This window comes from Struthio camelus, chromosome 4, assembly GCF_040807025.1.
Source record: "Struthio camelus isolate bStrCam1 chromosome 4, bStrCam1.hap1, whole genome shotgun sequence".
Taxonomy (NCBI): Eukaryota; Metazoa; Chordata; class Aves; order Struthioniformes; family Struthionidae; genus Struthio; species Struthio camelus.
The window spans coordinates 19770237-19793720 of record NC_090945.1 but is presented as its reverse complement, the minus strand read 5'-3'; the positions used below and the strand labels follow the sequence as shown (position 1 = coordinate 19793720).

Genomic DNA, 23484 nt, shown 5'->3' with positions numbered 1-23484 from the left:
AAATATCAAAATGGAGTTTTAATGAAAAATACTACAATAATCACTTGTTGACGTTACATTTTATGAGACAACAGAAGAAACAAACAAAAAACCCAAAGACATAGAACACCCATAAGTTTTACAAAGTAACTGTCACCTTTGCTGTTCAAACCCGTCACTGAAATCACCAGTACAAATAAAAAAATAAAGAGCTTAACATAATAAAGTGATTTTCAGTTACAGAATCTGTTAAAACACATACTTCTCATCAGGAGCCTGAAAACTTTGCATCAACTGAGGAAAAGGATGATAATAAGCCAGTTTGAGTCTCTAATCTACATGGCAGAAATTTTACTAGATGACCTCTTTCGGGAAAGATGAAAGACTGAAACGAAGAGCTGGACCCTGAAGGAAGCCACAGTTATAATCACAGGCAAATACTGTTGCTGTTGCTTACCAGCAGTATCAAGGTAATGCAAAGAGGCACGTTTGCCTGAGTGTCTGAGGCAGAACCTGATTTCACTCATGACATTTTACCCAAACATACCTCTTTGAAATTGGTGTTTTTATCTAATACATATACTAAAGTGCTCTCAATTTCTGGCTGTCAAGACAAGTCAGGAATCTTAACCTGTCATTGTGTCAGAGTATATGAGATAAAGTATAAATAATAATATATATTTAAAATAAAGAATATATCACAAATCAGCATCAGAATACCTAATGCAATGGAAATTTATGAACATTACAGAAGGACCAGATTACTTCTAATTTATGCAAGCATAACAAACTAGATTTTCATTTACAGTTTTGGAAGTGACAATGTGAAAGCATCTCAAAAGTTACTGCCAAGGGAGCATCAAGGTCCCTGAGGTGAAATAAGGGATGACAGAAAAGAGCACCAACGATCACAACGTGTTCTTAAAGGATCCAGCCTAATCTCAGCTGGAATCTCAAATTATTTCAGAGCCCCATTTGTACGATCAGATCACAATATAACATTCTAGATCACATTTTTTCCTCAGGCCTATATTTGTAAGGATCTTTGACAGTTTCAGTTTGGCTCGCTGACAATTTTCAGAATTCATATGATTTCAGCCTTGTAATTTGCTGGAAAGCCTAAAAATAATAGAACACTGGCCCTGTTTTTAGACAATGATTTATCTACTTCGAAGGTGAGGGAGAGACAACAGAGGGGAAAAAAAAAAGAAAAAAAAAATCTGTGCTTGACAGCAGCAAAGGGCCCGATCAAAACACCATGTCCTAAATTGAAAGTTGTCTGTCGAGTCCATCAGGCTCTGGGGCTAGTCCTTATATTCCTCCAGAACAAGGCAACAATACTAATTTAACCCATAAGCCATGTATCTAAAACACAACCTCAGGTAAAATTCATTTCTTACTCTACAGAACACACCTCTAGCATCTGCAGACACTCGATTTGTATAGCACTCTCAACTTCTACGTTTTTCAGCAGGAACAATGCTGTTTACAGGGCAGTACACTTGCATTTGTATTTGTACCCAGAGAATTAACCTGTAAAAATAGCACATTAATTATGCACACATTAATTTCAAATATGCTTTCTGCTTAGAAAATCTGAGCAAACATGCAATGTAAACATCTTCATCTCTTCAAAGTCAAATTCTGGCTAGCTCCTTCATATACTTTGCAAAATAGAACTGCATCTCAGTTTGTATTTTTCTTAAACTCAGATCTGAAGTTTCTCTGTCCTCGGCGTGCAGATAGTAGATCTCACAATGTCAGACCCAGGTGAGATTCCCAAGCTGTCCAAAGGAAGCATGCATATTTTCCATAGTTTATATCTTCTGGCAACTGTGTATCTACTTTCAACTGTGTATGGTTCAACATGGTTTACAAAAAGTAAACAAAGCAAGCGGCAGTTGTTTGGTTGACCTAGAGCAGGGGGCAAAAAAGTCCTATGTTACCTCAGGAAGAAAAATATTTTTCTGGAAATCATGCAGTAATACTGTTTTCCAAACTTTTATTCCTCATCTATAAAGTAATTAGTTTCTCAACCATTATTCAGACATTATCATAATCCACAGAATATTTTTCCCCTCCTTGCACACAATGTAGAAAAAAATATTTAAAATGGTTTGTTTAAAGTTATCAAATACAAGGAGTGCTTTTTCCATTCTAAAAATCTTTGTGATGTTACTGTCCACTTCTTAACGCAGAATGCACAGTAAGGTCAGAGCTGAATAAGGTAAGGTGCCTTTTCAAATTCCTTTTTGAAGCTGGCTGATCACAGAACTTGACTTCTATGTTGCCGTCGCTGAATGCCTCCCTCCTGGCCTCATCTGAGTCAGTGGGATCTCTTAGAGAAGCACTTGCCTTTTGCTGCCTCATAGTAATCCCCAAGTTCCCGAGTTGCCTGGCTGGTGATGTGTTTTCTTTGACAACGCAGAAGCAGATGGCAGACAAAAAATTTTTCTTGAAGTTTTCATTCATAAAAGCATACACAATAGGGTTGCAAATAGAATTGAAAAATCCTATAATTTGGACAATAGCAAAGATCATTTTGACTGTCACATCATCATACTCCTTTTCAAAGTCACCTGGAAATGAAAAAGGAAATATGCTGTAGGTATAGAATGGTATAAATACCCATTACTAAGCCCATTTACACCCAATCTGGCATTAGAAGCTTTTGTCTAGTAACCTCCAGCAAGGTGCTTTCTTGGTAATTTTAGCAATAGGATTTCACTAGCCAGCAAAGATCAAGACCTACCACATAGCCCTGCTTTTGTATATATGTAGGGAAGAACAGTGTAGTCTGAAGGACACAACTCGTGAGCAAAAAAACAAATGAACAAATAAACAACTTGTCCAATGGCCAAGTGACAGAAAGCTTCCAGTCTGCTGAGTGTAGGCTCTGACTCTGCGTCTCACATTCATGAGAAATTTTCAAGTACTCTACCACGATAACACTAATCCCCGTCTTTTCACTGACCATATGCAGCTTCTTTCTTTGTGCTGATACAGACGAGTTCATAGAGTAAAAATGCATCTTCCTGGTGATAGCTCACATTTTAATTACTTGATATCACAGAATTCTCTGAATTTCTTGAATTCAAATACTTGGCTAAGCAGCTTTGGAAGACACTGCACAAGGGTTTATATGGCAAGTTAAACAAGGCCTTGTAGCAGTGGAAACAATCCCTGAAATTAACAGTGGAAAGAGAGTGAAGTGTTACACAGAACAGTTCAGGGCAATCTCAATAGGGGGCAATCCAGATAATTTTTGAAAGTTACAGCTTAAGCATTTCTGGCTCTGCCCAGGCACAAACACCACTTGCTTCAGCTGACTGGCTGTAGCACTACTGACTTATCTGCTATGCCCTTTTCCGCAACAGAGAGAAAAGAGATTAACTGTTGCGTTTGGCAAGTAGAGCACAACTGGTACTGAATAATTCAGTGTTCCTACACACGGCAAACTGCACAGTCCCACCTGCTATCACTGCACCTACACAGGAGGAGGGAGACACAGTGCCCTCTCCCCACCCCCTCCACAAAGTCTAGCACAGTTTATAGCAAGACACAGATCTTTAGTGCTACAGCAGGGAAGAGAAGACGGGGCTGATACAAGGATTTCTCAGATATATTACGCTCTCAAACACTACAGCTAATAAGAGGTTTTTGAAATGTACTTACGTTTTCTGTGAGCACTGTAGATCTGTCTGTCACTCATAGACTTCAGAGTAATTCATCTGCTGTTGATTATGTATCTCTATTACAAGACAGTGATCCAGGATTTATAAGCACAACGTTAACCTTTGCTAGCAGAAGGTACATTATAGCTGAATGCTGCAGCAGCACTAGCATTTCACAATCTGTGGTTCCATTATTGCAAAAAAACCTAAAAAAGACTTTATTGCATGACACATGGCAGATACTCACTGTATTCTATCATCATATGAATCACATGGAAAGGGGCCCAGCAGACTGCAAAGAGAAACACCACTGTCACCATCATAACAATTGCTCGCTTCTTCTTCCTGAAATTGCATCAAGACATTTTATACTGAATCATTAAGTTACATAAGTTAACATAACTTTCATTAAGTTAAATCTGTAAGTATGTTGTAATGGATGCAGACACAAACAACCCCCTGAGAGAGAATGCTCAGAAGTATATAATTCCCCCTGGGGAAAAAAAAAAAAAGTAGTACATAAATCAACACCTTTTAATTTCTCTCATTCAAGGAAAATGAAGCATTTGGTAGCTGCAGCAAACAATGACATTAGCATGCCTTGCAAGGCATTTTCATTCTATGCAAGTAAATTCAATTCCTATAGTAACAGTTGGGGAAAAACACTTGAAATTCCATTACAGCTCCAAAAAAAAAAAAAAAAGTGCTCCCAGTTCGAGGAAGGGACACTGACTGTACCTGCAGCACCTCATTACACAGAGAATTTGACAGAGAGCAGGTGAAACTATACCCCCAACCAGTTTTTGTTGATAGGTGAAGTGCTGGAATAAGGAGCAAGAGATGCACTCCCTGCCTCCACTAAAATATTTGACAAACTCGACATATGTATTAATTCTGGAACAATGATAAATTTATCATCAATATAACTAGGTTTACAGATCTTGGGATGGACCTCTCTCACTTGAGCTAAAGAAGTAACAGTCCCCTTGGAGCAACGACAGGACTTTCTTCCCATTACATGAAACATTCACTAAGCTGGGGACCAACACAAAGTTTAGATGACTGTAACCCTAACTGATGCGAGATCACATCCTCCTTCAGTTTTGACCAATAACGATCTGCTTCCTTAGGCATGCATTTCCTCAGACATTTGTCTAAGGAACGATTTGTCTTTAAGCTGCTTGTTAGTATTTTCCTTACAGTCCATACTTAAGGTGATACTTCCCTCAATGCACAGAATGGTTAGAGGTTTCTAGTAAGTCAGGCAACAGATCAATTTGTCAAATCAAAGGAAAAGTGTGAGGTAATATGAAGGGTAGCCTATAAACAGTGCTAAATAGCAAAGTTGTTATAAATGTAAATAAACGTATTTATTTGTCCAACGGATAATTAGTGGTTTTATAACTTTTTCAGATACAGTTGCCATCTGGATGGTCTCACAAGGTAAAACAAATCTCAGAACACTCAGATCTCTTTGGAAGCCATATCAAGTTAAACTGTATCAAAGTAGTTTTAAAGTGAATTCTGGTTTGTTTGTTTGTTTGTTTTTTCCTCCATGTACCAATTTAACCTATAAAGGGCTCATAAAGCTGTGTTCACAGTCTCAGAGTCATATAAAGAACTTTCCATAGAACATATGGAAATAATATGGTAGCGTTTTCCCAAATCATTTTCTAACTCACAGCCTACATCTTTTAAAAGCAACAATTTCACAACGTACAACATGAGATTTGCTGAAGTGGCTTGACTTCCAAAGTGTGTTTACTGTATACGTTGATGAAAACAATCTGTTTAAGTTGCCTTAAATCAGGCAGCTAAGTGATAAATAACCAGCTGGCTTTAAAAATTTGGGCCCTGCTCGTAGACCTCCCACTGGCTAAGGAAAGAGAGACTTTATTGCACTGGTTCTCAAGAACTGCCAGAACAAATCTGCTTTTTAAAAGTAAAAGTTCCAACTGTTTTTTCACTTTACAAACCTGGATATTTTAGACATTTCATTCCCATGAATGGTTTGAAGAACTGAAGCATCTCCCACTCGTTTCTTTATCCAGAGTTCATAACCAATTTTAGTGTACAAGAAAAGCATCAACATCAGTGGAAGGAGGAAGAGTATAACAAGAATGAAGGTGGTATATATCTTCTGATAAATAGGACTAGCCCATTCTTCCAAGCAGCAAACATATACTTTTTCATATAGAAAGTCATATTTAACCTGTAACAGTGTAAAAGAGAGGAGTTACTACAGTAATCATCACAAGCGTAAAGACCAAGCACATTCAAACGTTCCTTGCTTTTAATATAACGACCGAGATTCAAGAGAGAGACCTTTCAAAGTGAGAAAATTCTTCCAATCACCTTCCACATGAAGTGATGGATGTACTCAGGTTTACAGAGAGCGGTCAGGACATGCTCCAATTTGTACTCTTCCTCAAAACTTTTTTTTTTTTTAAACAGGATTTTCAAAGAAAACCTTGGCTACATACTTTGCAAGCAGAGACAAGTATATAGACATGCCACAAAAAATCCCTCTTTTAAAAGAAATGTTCCTGTTAGCATTCAGACTCACAAGCTGCAGATTGTAACAAGTCATTTTTTCAACAGTGCATAAAAATTCCTTAAACTATAATGGGCAGCTAATTACATTTTAAACTAGGTACAGTTCTTCCATGTCTTGGAGAAGCCCTACACTGCGGGGTGTCAGTACACCTATAAAACAAAAGGAAGGCACAGTGCAAGTTACATCTGCAATTATTGCTCTTTGAAATACCTGGGGTACATAGGTATGACTAGTCCTGCTCGTAGTCTTTTTTTCCACAGCGTGGTAGCCCTAACCATTCGTCTTTCTCATGCTGGCATACAGAACAAAACCTTAATTTCTGTTAATCCCCTCTCACGTTTGTCAGGAGCTTATTCAATCTTGTTGCTAACCTTGCAAAAAGGTCCAGCAAGGGCCAAGCTTAAAATGCAAATTCCCATTTAGCCTAACATACCTCAAGCCGTTGCACATGCCACATCGGTGACCCAACAATAACTGCCAGCAACCAGACTATGCCTGCAAACAAATACATTTTTTAATTCTCTGTACAACAAGAAGTTTAAGTTCCAGTGTCAACAGATTTAACAGCTTCCTCTCTAAGAGTGAGGTGAAGCAGACAAATTAAGAACAGTATTTTTGATCTACGGCAGTCATCAGTCAACATTCTTATCAACAGCACCCTCTTCAGTCATCAGCCTCCTTTCTTGCAAGCCACCTTCATTTATCGGTATCCGGGTGTAAAGACAATTTAATTTGCATAAAAAAACATTACCTATGTTCCCTGTGTAACAATGGAAGGACCATTTACAACTGTGACATTCCTTCAGCAGTGCTTGCATATTTTGAATATTTCTTCTTAAAGAAAATACTGTCAAAAGTCTATCAGAGTCCTGGTCAAATAAATCTTTGACTTGGGATTCTGGATTTATTGTCAGGATTTTGGCTAGTAATCACTCTACATACAGACACTATCCTTGAGCTATTTTCTAAACATTGCTAGATTCAGCATTAACTCCACCTTTGTATCACACTAGTCATTTCAGCACCTTTTGCTCTTCATACCATCTACATCAGTTAGACACAAGATTAATTCTCCAAACGCACAGTCAGTGCAGGATGAATACTGGAGATGCCTAAAATCTTACCAAGCATTGTGAAAGCTCTTTTATTGGTATACTGCCACTTCATTTTCAGCGGATGCACAATTCCCTGATGTCTTTCCACAGCAATGCAGGTCATCGTTAGAATCTCAGTTACAATAGCAGTGGATTGAACAAACGGTACCATCTTGCAAGCAAAGGCACCTGCAATAGTCAGAAGGTAAATCAGGCAACTGTTGCAGTTCATGAAGAAATACTAACACCAGACTTCAGTACTGAAGTGCTATTGTGAAAAAAAGGCTTCTCATTTATTTTAGCAACTGCACTGCTAAGTTTTCAATTTAAACTGTTAATCAAATGGAGCCTTCAATAGTCATTCTTCTCTTGTACATCACCATACCCACAAAAACAAGAGTTCTAAGGACATCTTGTTTTGCTCTACATCAGTCAGGCTTAGTCAAAAACAAAATAGGAATAAATCTTCAACCATCTACTTTCAAATGCCATCATACTTTCAAATTATAGGGATATTATCTTTTATCTCAGCAGATTATCCCTCAGTTTTATGAAGACCTTCGTGTTTTCTGTTTTTAACTTTGCCTTTTCTCCTGTTACCAACACAGTCTTTCTATTCATTTAAATACCTCTCTACTTCTGTACACTTCAGCACTTAAAGCACCATTCTGCCAAGTGAAACATAGAAGTCCTCTAACAGGCTTAATTCTCTCTCTTCCTTTTTCCATTCTCCAGCTCTCACTCTTCTTCGATTAACACTGGCTGAATTAAATGCAGTTTCCTGGGTGCAGCTTCACAAGGGTTGTACAGTTTCCTACTGTGAGGCACTACATTTATGCACAGTTAGCACAGACCTTCAGCCTTCACTGCTGCTATAGCTTCCTGAAAGTATGTATTTAATTCTTAGTCTATCATTAGTCATTCTCCATTACTCATTCTCAAGTCTCAGTCATCTTAACAGCTATGATTTGGATGACCCCCTCTCAAAAGTCTTTTATTAACACCTTTCCCAACCTACTTCTCATATACTCACTTTCAGTCCATATTTCTGACTCCTAGGTAATTTTGTACGTCTGCATTCTCACACTTCCCTCCAGTTCAGTATCAGTTATTCATTTCATTCACATCTCGGGTTATTTCCTGTACTTGATCATTAATTATTCTTCACATGCCTTACCCAGAGATAAACCATACAACTCAAAACGGCCAATGAGTATCCAATCCAATTGTAAGTTAAGCTTTAAGATATGGCTATGCGCTTATACATTTAAAAAAACAAAATACACACACACACACACACACACACGGAAAGATAACAAGAAACTAGCAAAACTTAATCCTGTCCTACATGAAGGGAACAAGGAACAGGGAAACTTCTGTCCAGTATGCCAGGCTGAAAGTCACTGTAGCTTACAAGAAGGAACTGGTTTACTACTGGTCTTATCAATTCCAGCTGGCAAAAAAAAAAAAAAATCACTTTTTTCTGTAGCTCCAAAAAGGAAATGAAGGGACAAAGGGGAAGGGATGGAAGTCAAGTACCTTTCAAGTACATATTCAACTCTAATAACACAACAAGCATGCACGCAGATCTGGCTTAAGGCAGAATTAAAACACACCACACGGCCCTATTTTGAGCTACCTGAGTGAAATCTTAGCACGGTCAGCAGGAAGTGCATGGAATAAGGTGCTTTGGGCTGCATGTCTGCTTCTCACCACAGACACTGCCTACACTAGTATGTACTTTGCCAGGGTGTCAGAAAAAGCAAGGTAAGGTGTCTTGTCATGTCAACTGTAATTTATACAACAGAATACCTAACACTTCTTCCTCTACTTCAGCAAGCGCACAAAGCAAACCCATTGTGAAACGTGAGCAACATCTTACTAACCCAGCATCTCATCAGTTTCTCATTACTCCCAGTCCAGTACAGGAGGTACTTACACAAATGAGCACCAGACCCACTTTGTCAAATTCATACAGTCCTTCAACTAAAAGTGGTTGAAACTTCTATTGCAAGATGATAAAAAGAACGAGCCCAAATGACACTTTCTTCATCCATGCTGAACGCTGAGGGCAGCCAGATAAGAGGCGACGGCACACAATCTCTAAATCAGTTTACCACCATCAGTAAAGCAGAGCTGAAAGGTTCTTCAGTCAGATCCACATCCTACTGAATCAAAAGGAGGTTTTCCATTATTGGTTTCTAGTTTTTCCCTCATTGACAGAGTAAACTAGAAGTGACTCCTGATATAAATAACTAACAGAAGAACAAAACTTGTACCTAGAAGAAAAACGTTTATTAAGTTCCTATTTCATTAAATGAGTCCAAAGTTGAGTGCTGGAGCAGTAGCACTCTGTCATATGCTATTTCTCATAGTTTGGAAGAAAAAAAAAAAGTTAAGTCCACTTGAACAGTACTCCTTTATATGGGTCTTACTTTAATGTACTACTCCTTTTCTGAAACCTCAGCATTCCAGAGAATTCTTTGCAAGTCAAGTAGTATCGGTTTATTATCCTACTTAAGTAATAAAAATCAGACAGTGACATTTACTAAAATTTTACTAGCTTGGTAAACTAATCGGTTTCATCCGACATGTAACTATTCAGAAAGCAAACAGAATAGAGTTCAGAATAGAGTTGGTAACCCCCAAACAAAGAGTGAAGAGATCCACAAGACTTTGTACTTCCATTGCCTCTTACGGATACCTCCTCATTTTATTCCCAATAACTGTACATCAAAGACAGCACAGGCTAACACTATGCCTTTAACTGAGCCACCAGGAGAAAAGTCCGCAGAAATTCCTCATTTCTTGACTCTCTGGAGGAAAATGCACAGAAACTAATCAACAAAGTTACATGGATGTTACTGTTAAGAGGCAGTAAAAGGAAAAGAATCTGCATAATATCTACACATTGATCCTACTGTGCTAAACCACAGGAAACATTACCACTTCCAGAAATGTGATGCAAAAGGATGTATCTACAGACCAAGTTCTATTTCAGTTTCTATTCTGTTTGCTCACAGCCATATGGCACACGTTTTGGTTCCTTCATGGACCGAACCTTTGTGGCCAAAGAAAAAACAAGACAGCCACACTCATTTTTCTAATCAAGAAATAACACAAAACTTTCAAAATGGCAGCAGCTAAAAGCTACTCCAAAAGCCTCTATATATCTGTAGCAAAAAGTGAACAGTATTTCAACCTCCTTAAAGCTTCTCATGCCCCTAAGGCCAAGGTCTCCGAGTATCAACTTGCATTAACATTCCAGTATCGCTTTAGGGCTCTTTTGCTTACCCTGAGTTGTCACTCCCACTATGCAAAAGCTTCCTATCTTCTGAAATCATGAGACGCTCAACAACTTCAATTGAAATCTGATGTCAACACACTTGGAATCCAGCTCCATCATCCCTAACTATGTCTGAATGGGATTCAATCCTTTAACTTATCAGGGTCACTCTACTTGACTAAACAGGATGTGTTTTCACATAAAGCCTGTGCTAATCTTAGTTTTCGAAGCTTTCACGATTTATAAACAGGTATTAGCCATTCCAAACTGCATAAAAAATGACTGAAGATTTTCTCCAAGTCTTCCAACATAGTAAGTTATACAGAGCCTACATTTTCAAACTACAGACACTCCACATTTGAACAAATGGAAAATGAGAATCATATTTATTTTTAAATAAAATAACTACTCCAGAACCATGGCAGAATCATGGGGTTTGGGCTGGGGGTGGGGAGTGTGGAGATAAAGAGGAAAAAGACAATCTGGAATCATTATTTCAGATCGCTAAAAAGCTTTATGTGACCACACTGATTATTCTAGTGCTATTCTGAAACTGAGCACCTACATGGAGAATAATTCTTCAGTAGCTCTTTTCAAAACTCTCCGAGTCCACAAACCGTAAATTATATTTCTTCTTCACAGAAGGCTTGTTGTTGTTGAGTTAGAACTAGATTTATGAAAGGACTTCAGATGGATGTGGAGATCTAACTGTTATTTTGTTCTTTGAGAGCTGCCTAACTTCAAAGCGCTGACTCTACTGCCCTGTTCCTGCAGATACTGCCAGGCTACAGGTTCCCAGCATGGTCTTGCAGAGTTGTCGCAGCCTAGACAAGCACAGAACAGAATTACAGAATCATGGAATAACTCAAGTGTGAAAGGACCTCAGGTCTCTAGCCCAACCTCCTGCTCAGAGCAGGCTGAGCTATGAGGCAAGACCATGTTGCTTCAGGCTTTTTCCAGTCAGGTCTTAAAGATCTCCAAACTTGGAGACGGCACAATCTCTATTGGCAATCTCTTCCTCTGCTCGACTGTTCTCACAGGGAAAAAACATTTTCCTTATATTCAGTCTTAACATCTTGTTTCAGCCTGTTGTCTCTCATCTTCCCATCATGCAGTGCTGTGAAGAGCTTGGGCTCCTCTTCTCAATATAACTCCTCACACATACTCCAAACTGCCATCAGAACTCCCCAAAGCTGCCTCTTCTCCAGACTGAACAAGCCCTGTTCCCTCAGCTTCTCCTCAAAGGGCAAGTGCTCCTGTCTCAACCATCTGGGTGACCCTCTGCTGAACTCATTCCAGTTTATCAGCTTCTTTCTTGTACGGAGGGTCCAAAACTGGACACAGTACTTAAGACAGTAAACACAACCTTGCTTTCAAGGCTTGATTAAACAGGTAAGGAAGGCTTTACTGGATCACAGCCTACTCAAAACACAGATGGGGCATCTCTTCTTCCTTCACTTTCCATAAATTGGGTGAATGCTGAACTCACTGAACAAGGAAAGGGCAGAAAAAGGCGACTGGAATCCTTGTTTTTCATCCCTTGAGGGAAAAGCCTTATCACTAGGGCCCCCAGATATCCTGGAAGGGCCACACCTTCAGGCCCTCTGTCTGAAATGGATCACTCTGCAAGAATACTTGTGCATTTGCAAAGCCAGAAAAACAGAAGAGCGAGCACGCAACTTCGCAGGTGTTAAGGAACTCTCTTGGAAAACAGGTACTGAGGTAGAGACTCTGGTCCAATAAAACACGCATATTTCAATTAATATTTAACCCATTTATGTAGAACAAACTTCATCTGCAGCAAGAAGAAATTGTCATAACTCCATTCTCAAGTGCTCGTTAGTTGAAAGCCTCCGTCTGAAACACTGTCATATACGCAAAACACGTCAAGCTAATTTTCACAAGTTTATACTCAGCCTTATCATAGAGTAGCAGATGATTTTATAGGAATATACCATTTTCCTTGTGGCCTTTTTTCCTAACCTAGCTAATAAAGATGTAGCTGTTTAGAATACAGTTTGGAGAGAATAAAGTTTTAACAGCTAGCATCTTCCCATTGACTAACAAGTTTTACCACTTCTCAGTTTTCCAACACGATGCCAATTAGTAGCACTCCAGCGTACTTCTTGATTCACAAACTCTTGCAATGCCAATTCAATAGAATAAATACAGAACCTTTGCCTCTTCACCTGAACATATTCTCCATTGAAAGCATTTCCTAAATTTTAATGCGCTGCGTTATGGCATAGACAGCTTTCACATTAAGGTTTCCAAGTAAGCACAGAATAACTGCAGTGACAACAGGTCTGACAGCAAGATCAATTCAGCCATTCACCAATGAAATTAGATTGTTTGTTTGTTTGTTTAGAGGATGGCTGCTAGATATTTCAGTTATTAGCATCAAGTACTATGTCCTTGTCATAATATGTTCATATATAATAAATCAATATTGGATTGAGAACACAATGAAGTTCTTAATCTCCCAAGCCATCTGAGAAGAAGAATGAATTTGTATTTTATCTTTATGATAAATGCACTTGAAAGGTTTTTATTTTTTTAGTTCTTTTTAAGCAACATATTCTTCAGACCAGAATTTCAGACGCTACCTAGATAGGACAACTAGTGAAATAGTAACTTACAGAAGCAACGAATAGAAACCACTTAAGAGAAGGAAGTCTTAGGTTGAATGTTTAAAGCTCGCTCCTTATGTTGTTTTGGGCTTCATTAAGCTAACTGGCATTTGGATAAAGGAAGTATTTGCTAAAGAAAATAATCACGTTATTTCTATGGGGGAAGAGAAGAGGTAATGTTTTCCTGCTTCCATATACACTGGAAATAACACTGAAAAAGCAAAAAGGTTTTAGGACAAACTTTTAGAAGCCTGGTTTAAGTTGTCTCAACTGATCATTGACATAAATCTATTAAGAAAATATTAAGAAAATAACAGCCAAAATTGTTTGCTCTCATCTCACAGGCTACCTGTCTCTTGTTCTGATCATTAGACATATTCATATTTTAAAAGGTGAGAAACAGAGTTAAAAAGCAGAAAAGTATGCTCTTCTCTTCAAATCTATGAATAAAAATGAGGTAGGAGAGGATAAGATCTACTTGTTTCAAATAAACTTGGCTGATACACCAATTAGAACAGTTCATTCACTGCCACAGGTAACACTGCTGAAAATAACTAAGTCCTGCATTTGAATTACAGTGCAACTTCCACCCAATCACTTCACAGTACTTAGCTAATGAGAACCATATAGCCTTCACTATTTTCTAACATAACATATTAAGTTTCCTCAAGGGAAAAACCCATACATATAAACATTTAAAATATCCTCTTACCTAGCAAAAAGTAGTCTCTTACTTTGTGAGAGAACTATAATAAAAAAAGACAACATGTTTTAATGATTCTTAACTGGCAAGACAACCCCTGTCTAGGTATAAATATAATAGCTATAAAGTACACATACCAAACAAGATTGAAATTTATACAAATCAAGCTAGCTGCTCATTTAAAGCTGCTGAATTGCTAAAGCCATCTTCTGTGTAACAAGTGAACCAATTTAAAAGAAGCTCCAACGCTCATTGCATTTCCAAGCTATGCACTTTACTCTATTATTTAATCCTTTATCTTAACCAAACCACTACAGCGTCTAAATCATTGAAAACCAAACCAAACCAAACCACTATTATTTGCCTCTTCCTTTTAAGGATGAAAAGTGCAATAAAAGCAGAAAAAAGCAGACAAAAACACACACATTTCCAGTAGGATTAGGCAGCTAAAGGCCCACTTTGTTTAATAACCTCACATCCCTACCCTCTCAGTCCTTATTACCTACTCTCAGAAGGTAAACCAGTCTTCATAGACTACTTGGCTTACTTATATATTACTTTTACTTGACTGAAATTAGGTTTCTTCTATCAGATCTCAAAATGGTAGATTACTTGGTAAATATAATATACAGAATTAAAAAGGTAGAGAGACTTCAGAATTGAAATTCTTCTATAGGCTGCTTGTGCGCAACTCCAGCTTGAGTGCAAGAGATTTCTCACTACTTTCCGAAAAGAAGGGCTCAAGAATTGAAGCAATTGCTGACTGATATAAAGGAGAGAACAGGAATTCTGTCAAATTGAGGGGGAAGGATGCTGTTCATTTTCAACCTTAGTCCTCATTTCTCATGTCTGGAAAAGCGTGCATATTTAAAACACCATCCTGTATCTCCAACAACTTTAACACTATAGATTTTAACTTCAAAGAGGAACGAGGGTATCACAGAATCGTTTAGGTTGGAAGGGACCTCTGGAGATCATCTAGTCCAACCTCCCTGCTCAAGCAGGGTCACCTAGAGCATATTGCCCAGGAGAGGGTAAGTAAAGTGAAGTCAGTCAGTTCCCCTGAATACTATTTTTCAAACCGTGGAAGGGAATGGATAGAGTGGTTGCAAGACCTGGTATAACTTGTTCTAGTAAATTCTTTGAGAACACACTTTTGAGAACATATCTTATAAGCCAGAAAAACCTAAAGTTTCCTGGTAGAGGGAGAAAAAAAAAAAGTTAAGCTGTTAAGTATCAGCTGACACTAAAATAGAACACTTATTGTAAGCACAAGAACAATTTTGCTTAAGAGAAAGATACGTTCTGAAGTTTATCATTTCACTCCTCAGGATATGTTCAGTGCTCAAATTATTTTTCCCCCAAAAATAAAATTTTAGAATCAGGGCATAATGGCCAAAAAAAACCCAAAACAAAAAATGCACACAGAAAAAAACCCAAGATGAATACAAACTCTGACTTACTCTCAAAAAACAATAATTGGCTTGATTTGCTGGCTAGATTTTCACTAAAGCTGAAGTTAATATTCTTAAGATTGACTCTAAAATTTGTGCTGATACCATCACCATTTTCTTGGTTTTGGCTCAACTAACTCTTTCAGAATATAATTTTGTTTTACTTCTTTTGCAATTCATTAAGTGGTTGTAGGAATCTAATGTGTAGCGGAAAGATCACAGTTTTCCAAAGATTTTTAAAAGGTCATTAAAAAAAAACAATTTTGAAGAAACTTGCTAGAAAAGTACCTTTTTGGCCTTTTCCACTTAAATCCCCTCAACACAAAAACGTGTAGCTTTTTTGAAATTTTTACAATATACCTTACCTAATATTTTAGGTATGTAAAAAAATATTTCACTTTCGATAAGAAAAGTCTTTCAGTAAACGCTTCCAATAAATTGTTACTAAAGACCACACTGAAACATTTAATATTGATCATTTCCAATGGGAAAAGAAAATAATTTCCACAGGATTACTGGGAATTAAAACAACTAATTGCTTCTTCTTTTCTAAAGGCTAAGAGGTTCCCAAAAGTATTCCTTATGCATGGCTGAAAAGTCGATGGTTTATTCGATCGGTGATTAGTGTTTTCCCTAAGGATAGCACATTCAGAAAATTGCAAATATAAATGATGTTCCCTTAGACCTCAGTTCATATCTTCATTAGCAAACACTGTCCACGTATGAGGTAGCAGTTTCATCACCCATACAAAACACCAATGTTTTTTCTTTTATTAGGGTAACAAAAGCAAATTTCTAAAGCTGTCTGTTGACAAAAGTTAAACTGCTACTGCCTCTGTTAAAATGTTACTGACCAAGCCTTTGTGCTTAAGTCTGTGGAATAAATCTCTAGCATGGTATGTAAACCAGCCCTATCCAGCTCACCTTGTGCAAGCAAGGTCTGTTCTCTTGTATTATGTTAAGTTCAGAGGAGAAAACAAAACAGTTTCCACCATACAACAGATGATGTGCTTGAAGGTCTTTCAAACTACACTTTCAAAATGTAGCAATCAACAAGTGAAAAATGTAAACACCAACATGCCAGGATGTGGGATAGATAAGCAGCAAAGCTTTGCTACTAGAACACAAAACTACTGCAGGAAACTATACCATGAGCAGTTGTGGCACAAACAAACAGTTTTGCCACAGTTTTTGGGGAGGGATAGAGGTTAGAGATCCAGATATCTGCTGAAGAAAGAAACAGACTCACTAGCAGGGAGAGAAGCAGCAAGTGACAAGCATAGTCCTGGTTCACTCAGTACAAGGCAAAGATCTCCAATTATTTCTACCACAAGAAAGGACGTAGTGACCACGCCACTAAACCGATTATACTAAACTGACATATTTGCATCAGCAAATATATCTGCATAACTTGAAGTAAAAAAAGAAATCACTATGTTAAACATGTGAGTACAATTAGTTCCCTTTTGTCAGCGTTGTTTGCTGCTTTTCATTTTAGTCAGATGTCACCCTGTCCATCTATTATAATAATAAATAAATAATAATATAACAAATAATAATAAAACTAAGCCTGTTACTTCCTTTACTAAGACATTTACTACACAAGCCTTTCTCTGTCTTCATGTGGAATTTTATTCCCGCCTCTGCTCATAAGCAAATGCCTGAAAATACACAATAGCAGTGGCATGCAGAATGAATGATAAGACAGGACTTCACTGGCACAGACAAGATAGAACTACAAAATTATCTTGCTCTTGTGAGAGCAGACCAATCCTGAGACATATCCTCTTAGTTTGCAGGAGGCAGAAGCGTCCTTCTTGTATCCCTGACTTGATTTAAAATGTTTACACACAACTTAAATCAGAATGTCAGAAAACCTCAAAAACAGGAGATTCAAACAGCCGAATCTCTTATGTCCTGTTTTACTGTCTAGCATCAACCCTAACAGCATGTCAGTAGAGTCTGAGATTATTTGCAAATTCTTCAGTATTAAAGAAAATTCCAGAAGTAAGTCAGAGTGAAGAAGTTTCTAATGACATACTGAAGAACGGAAATGAGATTCTATAGGGATGTCTAAGAATATCAGACCAAAAAAAAGTTCATTACTAAGATTTAGTATTAATCTCACAGAAAGGGATGCTTATGCATTCTAACATGGAAAACGTCCTAAGTAGGAACGCATAACTCTTAATACAAGATGTTTGGTTAAGAACTGAGAACACCCTAAAAGGAGAACTGGCTGCAACATGCAACTTAGTTTTCACCCTAGCCTATACAGAAGAGAAAGCTGTCATACCAAGGAGCAACTGAGGTGCCTAAAACCAGACATCTGCTGCTCTTTTAGATGTCCTCAGCAACCAAGACACCTGTATGCAACGGGGAGATATGACAGGGGAAGACCCACACCTCTCTGCAGTAGCAGCCAGAGGCCAGCGAAGATACCTGAGGGCCTCTCAAACGCAGTTTGTGTTTTGAGAAACTGTATTCCGTCTGACAAGAAGAGGAATTCTTGAGAAAGATGTTACCACACTGTCAGCCCTGCAGTAACCTGATGTTTGACCTTATCTTTGACCAAGGATTTTATACTACACAGCATCAAGAGTTATTTTCCTGTTGCTTCAAGAAGTACTGCAGATATTGCTTTTACTCAGCTAAGCATTTTCAGAAAATAAAGCATCTCATGTAATGTTTGGCCCAACAGGCACAAAAGCCTAAACTTATCTTTAACAGTACTGCCATGAGCACGACAATGAGACCTCTACTGTTCTCTCCTGTCTTTGATCATATGAAAGATCTTCAACAAATCTAGTTTGCACTGAGATTGACTGTTTGCTGTATGCATTGATTAGCTTCTTACTCAATTTCCCGTTTTATCCATCTTTACTGATAAATATGATCCCAGTGATCATTTATGCCAAAGCTGTAATTTTAAATTTTCTCCCACCGTATCTTCCACGTAACAGAGAGATCAGTTTCCAGCACTCACGTTAAAAGGTCTTCTAGAAATTACAGCCTTCTTAATTGCAAAGTAAAAATAAGACATCACATCATATGCTGTCATTTTAACAGTCACACACACCTTTACAGATTCTTAAGAGATCAGAGAATCAAAAGTAAGACCGATTCACCTATTTTTGGTCATGATGCCGATGTTGCTGCTTCCAGTTGCTGCCTATGTAGAGCTAGCAGTTCTATGTTAACACTGGACAATCACCAGGCAAAAGGAGGCACACGCTCAGCTTCTTGAAACTGCAGGTGCTGAATTGTACGTGAAGTTAAAATATATTAAGGAATACACTATGGAAGAAGTCATGCCAGTGCCTTAGTCTTTCCCATCTCTGCCAGAAGTAAATTAAGTTCCAATAAACGTAATGCAGTGATCATGAGAAATCTTCAGTTTCTAAAGAACTCAGACAAACACACTACCTATCACAGAGAGGAGCCGCTCACAGCAATTCACAAGTTGCATTATTTTACATTACCAGCCATCAATGTTTTCTTTGGAGTTCTACTTTTAAACTACACACCTGGAATCCTTTGAGATGAAAGTATTTCATCCTTCACTTTAGAAGCGCCAAAATAGTAATTAGTCCTTTCCAATAGCTCTCCCAAAGTGGCTTAAAAATTAACAGCTGCTCAAAAAGGGTGGCTGTTCTTGTGTTTGCGTGTACAATCTCAATAACCAAAGGTGTTAGCAGTTCTGTCCTCACATCTCCCATTCTGTTCTGTTGTGGATTTTTTGGAAGGGAGGAGACAAGAAAGTGGAAGGAAACAAAACACACGCATACAAGCACGCAAATACAGAATCAAATCAATTCAAAGGCCAGTACAAAACATACCTATGTCTTGGTTCTCATAACCTAGTAGAGGTGCTTGTTTTAGCGATGCTAAATCAAGAAGTAAAAAGATCCCAAATGGTCAGCAACCCAAAGATATTTCTAGTAGCAAACGTCTCAGGACGCATCGCTTTTTCCAGTAGGGAAATATTACGGCAGTCAAAGCTCCTTGTTCTTAACAGAACTGGAACTTGTACTACTTGGAGCAGAGGTCTTGCACTAAGCTGGATTAGACTCGGACTAAAAAATGGGAAGCAAAAGGAAAACTAAACCAGTAAAGCTAGCAACAGAAAGACTTCTCCTAGTCTGGTAGGCTCTGATTTGCACTATGACCGTAATCGCTGTTCATGCTTTATGGTGTGAGCCTCAGGAATCAGATACCCTTGAAGAAATGCCATCAATTTATATCTATCTCATTTGTTTCCCCTGAATTTTACTTGACTCTCTTTCAACAGTCAAGGGTAACGTGCATCAATTATGTTACTTATTATGACCTATCAGTGCTGTGTTACTGAAAGTTAATTATTTTCATAAGATCATAGAGGCTGATATCAGAGTCAATGGGACCTATGGATGCACTTGTATTAAAGATGCTCTAGCACAGCAAAAAGGTAGAGAAAGCATACAGCGAAACCTGCACAATAGCGTATTTTAAAATATCCAGCAATTGAATATCTGAAGACATGGGTTTCGGTCAGCGCACATTTGTTGCAACTGTACTATACTTTCTACTCCCACTACTTCCAGATTTTGTCAAGTGCCCCCAGTAAGGGAAGGTAAACAGAAGTATTATGTTTACTTTCCCTATACTGCTCCACATGCCTCTGCCATATCTGCTGTAACTCACTTCCAGCGGGGGATTCATCCCACACAACTTCTGGATGACCCTGGTCAGATGTGTGGTCTCAAGTTGACAGACTGGGTGCCTTCTATGAGGGAGAAGAATCCTGTTTCTTATCTTTAAGGAAAGCAATCCAGTCCAGTCATCTCCCCTTCGTGTGGAATCTCTTGATGCCTCCCAGAGCTTTCTACTATATTCTGTTTAAGCAGGAAGAACTGGAGCTAAAAGAGTCAAAAGGGGAACACGTAAAGTATTCCTTTATTTTTATTGCACATGCTTATTAATTTGGGGGTTCAGCACCTGTACTGCCTTAAAATAGTGGTGGCCTCCCCCAGAGATAGCTTGTGAGAAAATAAAACAGTTGCACAGAAATAATTTTTCATTGTCCTTACTAGGAGTTACCCCTATAGTCGTCTTATCTGGCATTTCTCCTACAAAGTTCCCATTTCCGAGATAAAAAGTAAAGCTTACTGCTCATTGAATTAGACTTTCAGCAGTGGGGTTTTCAAGCCTTCACTGATCTGCCAATTCCCATTCCATATTTTAGTCTATTGACTGTACTGGAATTAAACCTCCATGTTCTGAAGGTAATCTTCACTGACTCCCAACAGCAGAATCACAGGAAGCCTTGGGAACTGAAAGATAATGGTGCCCCCGCATGAACATCCTTTCAGTTACAAGCGTTTCAGTTTGCAGGTATACAAGATCTTGTCTGCTCTTTGCTGCCAAACCATCCCCTTTTATTTTTCCCCACGTATGACTGCCAATCACTGTCTTAAGATCAGGAGAAGGAAAAGAACTGCCCTTTTGCAGTGTTGATTCACCTTCGTCTTTTTGTAACTTTACTTCTTTGGAAACACGATGCAAAAAATGACACCTTCTAGGCATCAGTGAGACCTTACCCAAAGGTCCATCACCTCAATGGGAGTATAATTTAATTCCAAAGACACAAGCAAGTTTTGAAAATAACTCATCATTTCAACATAAATGAAAATTCCGTATAAGAGAAATAGCTGTCACAAAATTTTCTATCCTGCAATCCCAGAAAAAGCTGATCTTTTACAGTTGGTTTACAGATAAGCTTCTCTATAAACAGTCAAGTCACTGGCCAAAACCACCCAAAGAGCCTGCACCCTAAGAAAATTGGAAGAGTTCCTTGTATGCTATATCCTGGTCAGACATCAAGACACCTAACTCTGCATATAAGCAGCTTGTAAATTCAGAATATCCTATAACATGTTTTCTCACTGCTTCCCACCCTGTTTTTCCAAGGATACACTTCTTTCTAGTGAAGGGTTAAATGGTTCCAAATCCAAGTCTACTGATGTCAAAGGAATTTAAACTGAATAAAGACTGAATGGTGTTTTACTTGCTAGCCAGATCTCATTACTTAGAAAGGGGGGGAAAAAAGAAAAAAAAAAAGTCTCATCTTCACCACACGATCGGTAGTTTCTTACAAACATACTGCAACTTCCAACAAGACAGAGGCACGAAAGCGCAAGAGGTTTACCATAACCTGAAGGGGTGGTGCAGCCATTGTTATCTCCGCAGAAGAGCGGCTCGCCGAGGGTAAGCAATTAAGGCACCTAGAGATGAACCCCTCACCCCACGATAAACCGCACGAAGGCCTGAGCGCGACCAACGGCTCCCGAGAACACAGACGCCTCAAGGTTGGAAGGGGTTAAACGCTGGAGGAGCGCAAGCCACCTCGCAAGCGTACTTACAAGTTCAGGGCGATAACACTGCCGGTTACGTTTCTAGTACGGACACTAGGAGAGGGCGGCAGCCCCTTCCCCGGGGGGGCGCGGCGCTCGCCCCCGGCGCGCGCGCGCTCAACGGCCGCGCGGAGCCCAACGGCCGCGGGACACCTGCCGCCTCCGGGGCCCCTCACGGGCGGCGCGGGAAAGGGCCGGGGGCGGGAAGGGGAGGGGGGGAGCGGCTTCGCTCGGGGTTTTGCGGCGACAAGCGCTGCCCCACAGTGGCCTCTTCACCTTCCGCTGCCGGCCCCCACCCCGTAACGGCCGGGGACCGCCCGCCGCGGCCCCTCAGCCCGACACCCACCGCCGAGCCAGTTGGAGGAGATGTTTTGCAGCATGGTGAAGGGGACGCAGAAGAAGGCGATGAGGAGGTCGCTGAGCGCCAGGGAGCAGATGAAGATGTTGGTGACGGTCCTCATGGCTTTGCTGCGGGTCACCACGTAGAGCACCAGGCAGTTGCCGAAGAGCGCCAGGGCGAAGATGAGGGCGCAGATGAGCACGAAGGCCACCTTGGTGCGCCCCGGCAGCTCCGGGATGTACACCAGCGGCTGCAGCCCGTAGAGGGCGATGAACTGCTCCCGCGTCACGTTGTTGTCCCGCAGGAGCTGCGCGAACTGCTCCGGGGTGATGTTCAGGGACCGCATGGCGCCGCCCGGCCCCCTCAGCGCGCCCGCCCGGGCCGCCGCCCGCGCCCCGCCATCGCCGGGGCCAAGCACCCGCAGCCGACTGCGCGGGAGGCAAGGAGGCGCCGCCGCGCACGGCTCCGAGCAGCCCGGCCCCTGCCAGCGGAGCGCGGCGGCGGGGGGGGGGTAACGCAGCGGCTGGGGACGACCCGCTCCGCGCGGCGGACAACTTCGAGGCGGCAGCGGCCACGGCGCTGGCCGCGGAGGGGAGGGGCTTTACGCCGGGCTGCGGCCAATCAGCGCGCACCGCGAGGCTGCCCCGCCCCGCCCCGCCCCGCCGCGCGGGCTGCCCGGGGGCAGCGCGAGCTGCTAACGGCCCCGCTAACGGCTGGCGCCGCCCTAGCTGCGTGCCTGAGGAGAGAGCGGGGAAACGCGGCGGCGCCAGCCCTGGCCCAGCCTCCGCCGCGGTTTCTCCCCATCCCCTCCGCAACAAGCTGTCCCTCGGCCTTAGCACGTATCTCCCCAACGGAGGCTTGAAACGCCCAGGACAGGAGCTGAAACGGTCGAGTCGACCTCTTGGCGTGTTTCCGTTAAGTTGAATGACAAATAAAAGAGCTGGAAGAGGTGCCCAGGCCTTACCGGGTGTCCTTCCGTGCGAGGGGAGACTTGTGCCACCCCCTGCACATGCCGCCTCGCGGCTGGTTGCTGCCCAGCCCGAACATGGTGACAGCGGGATTTTATCCGCCCCGAGCTTTCAGGCGCCTGTGCACCAACACCTCTGCAGGCCCCTCGCACAACCGTGAGCCAGGCCTGCATCAAAAAGTGATTTTCCGAACTTTTGGCCATTGAAGCTCACTGAGGTCCCAGGAGGCTGCGCCGCGATGCCTTGCTGGGGTGGCTGCTGACCAGCCCTCTTGCCACCTCGCAAGGCAGCACAAAGCCCCGGCCCTCTGTGACCTCTCCATCCGCACACCTAGCCCCCGTGGCCTGGCCCCCTGAGCTAACCGGCTGCACTAGTAAAGACAAGGCCGCTGCACTTCAAACTTGGTT

The 23484-nt window shown here is 40.7% G+C and overlaps 2 protein-coding genes across 7 annotated transcripts in view; both read right to left on the bottom strand.

The window, feature by feature from the left end:
* Positions 1-2129, bottom strand: part of TNIP3 (TNFAIP3 interacting protein 3) — a 99729-nt gene extending 97600 nt beyond the window's left edge. The window contains exon 1 of the mRNA XM_068941701.1: positions 1394-2129. The gene's annotated coding sequence lies outside the window, so the exon portion shown is untranslated. The remainder of the gene's footprint in view (positions 1-1393) is intronic.
* QRFPR (pyroglutamylated RFamide peptide receptor) lies at positions 45-22503 on the bottom strand. Of its 6 annotated transcripts, none has more exons than XM_068941709.1 (7): positions 22116-22503; positions 7335-7493; positions 6644-6705; positions 5630-5865; positions 3901-3998; positions 3655-3730; positions 1965-2558 (listed from the first exon to the last, which is right to left on the bottom strand). In XM_068941709.1, exons 1-6 carry the CDS (start codon positions 22453-22455, stop codon positions 3684-3686), a joined length of 942 nt encoding a protein of 313 aa, XP_068797810.1. In that variant the 5' UTR covers positions 22456-22503; the 3' UTR covers positions 1965-2558; positions 3655-3683. The 6 variants fall into 6 exon arrangements, 5 of the variants coding, with proteins under 5 accessions (XP_068797811.1, XP_068797810.1, XP_009673134.2 ...); XR_011140852.1 differs by having other exon boundaries at positions 2496-2558; positions 3901-3945; XM_068941710.1 differs by lacking the exons at positions 1965-2558; positions 3655-3730 and adding an exon at positions 45-1512 and having other exon boundaries at positions 3901-3945.
* Positions 22504-23484: the final 981 nt, after the last annotated feature.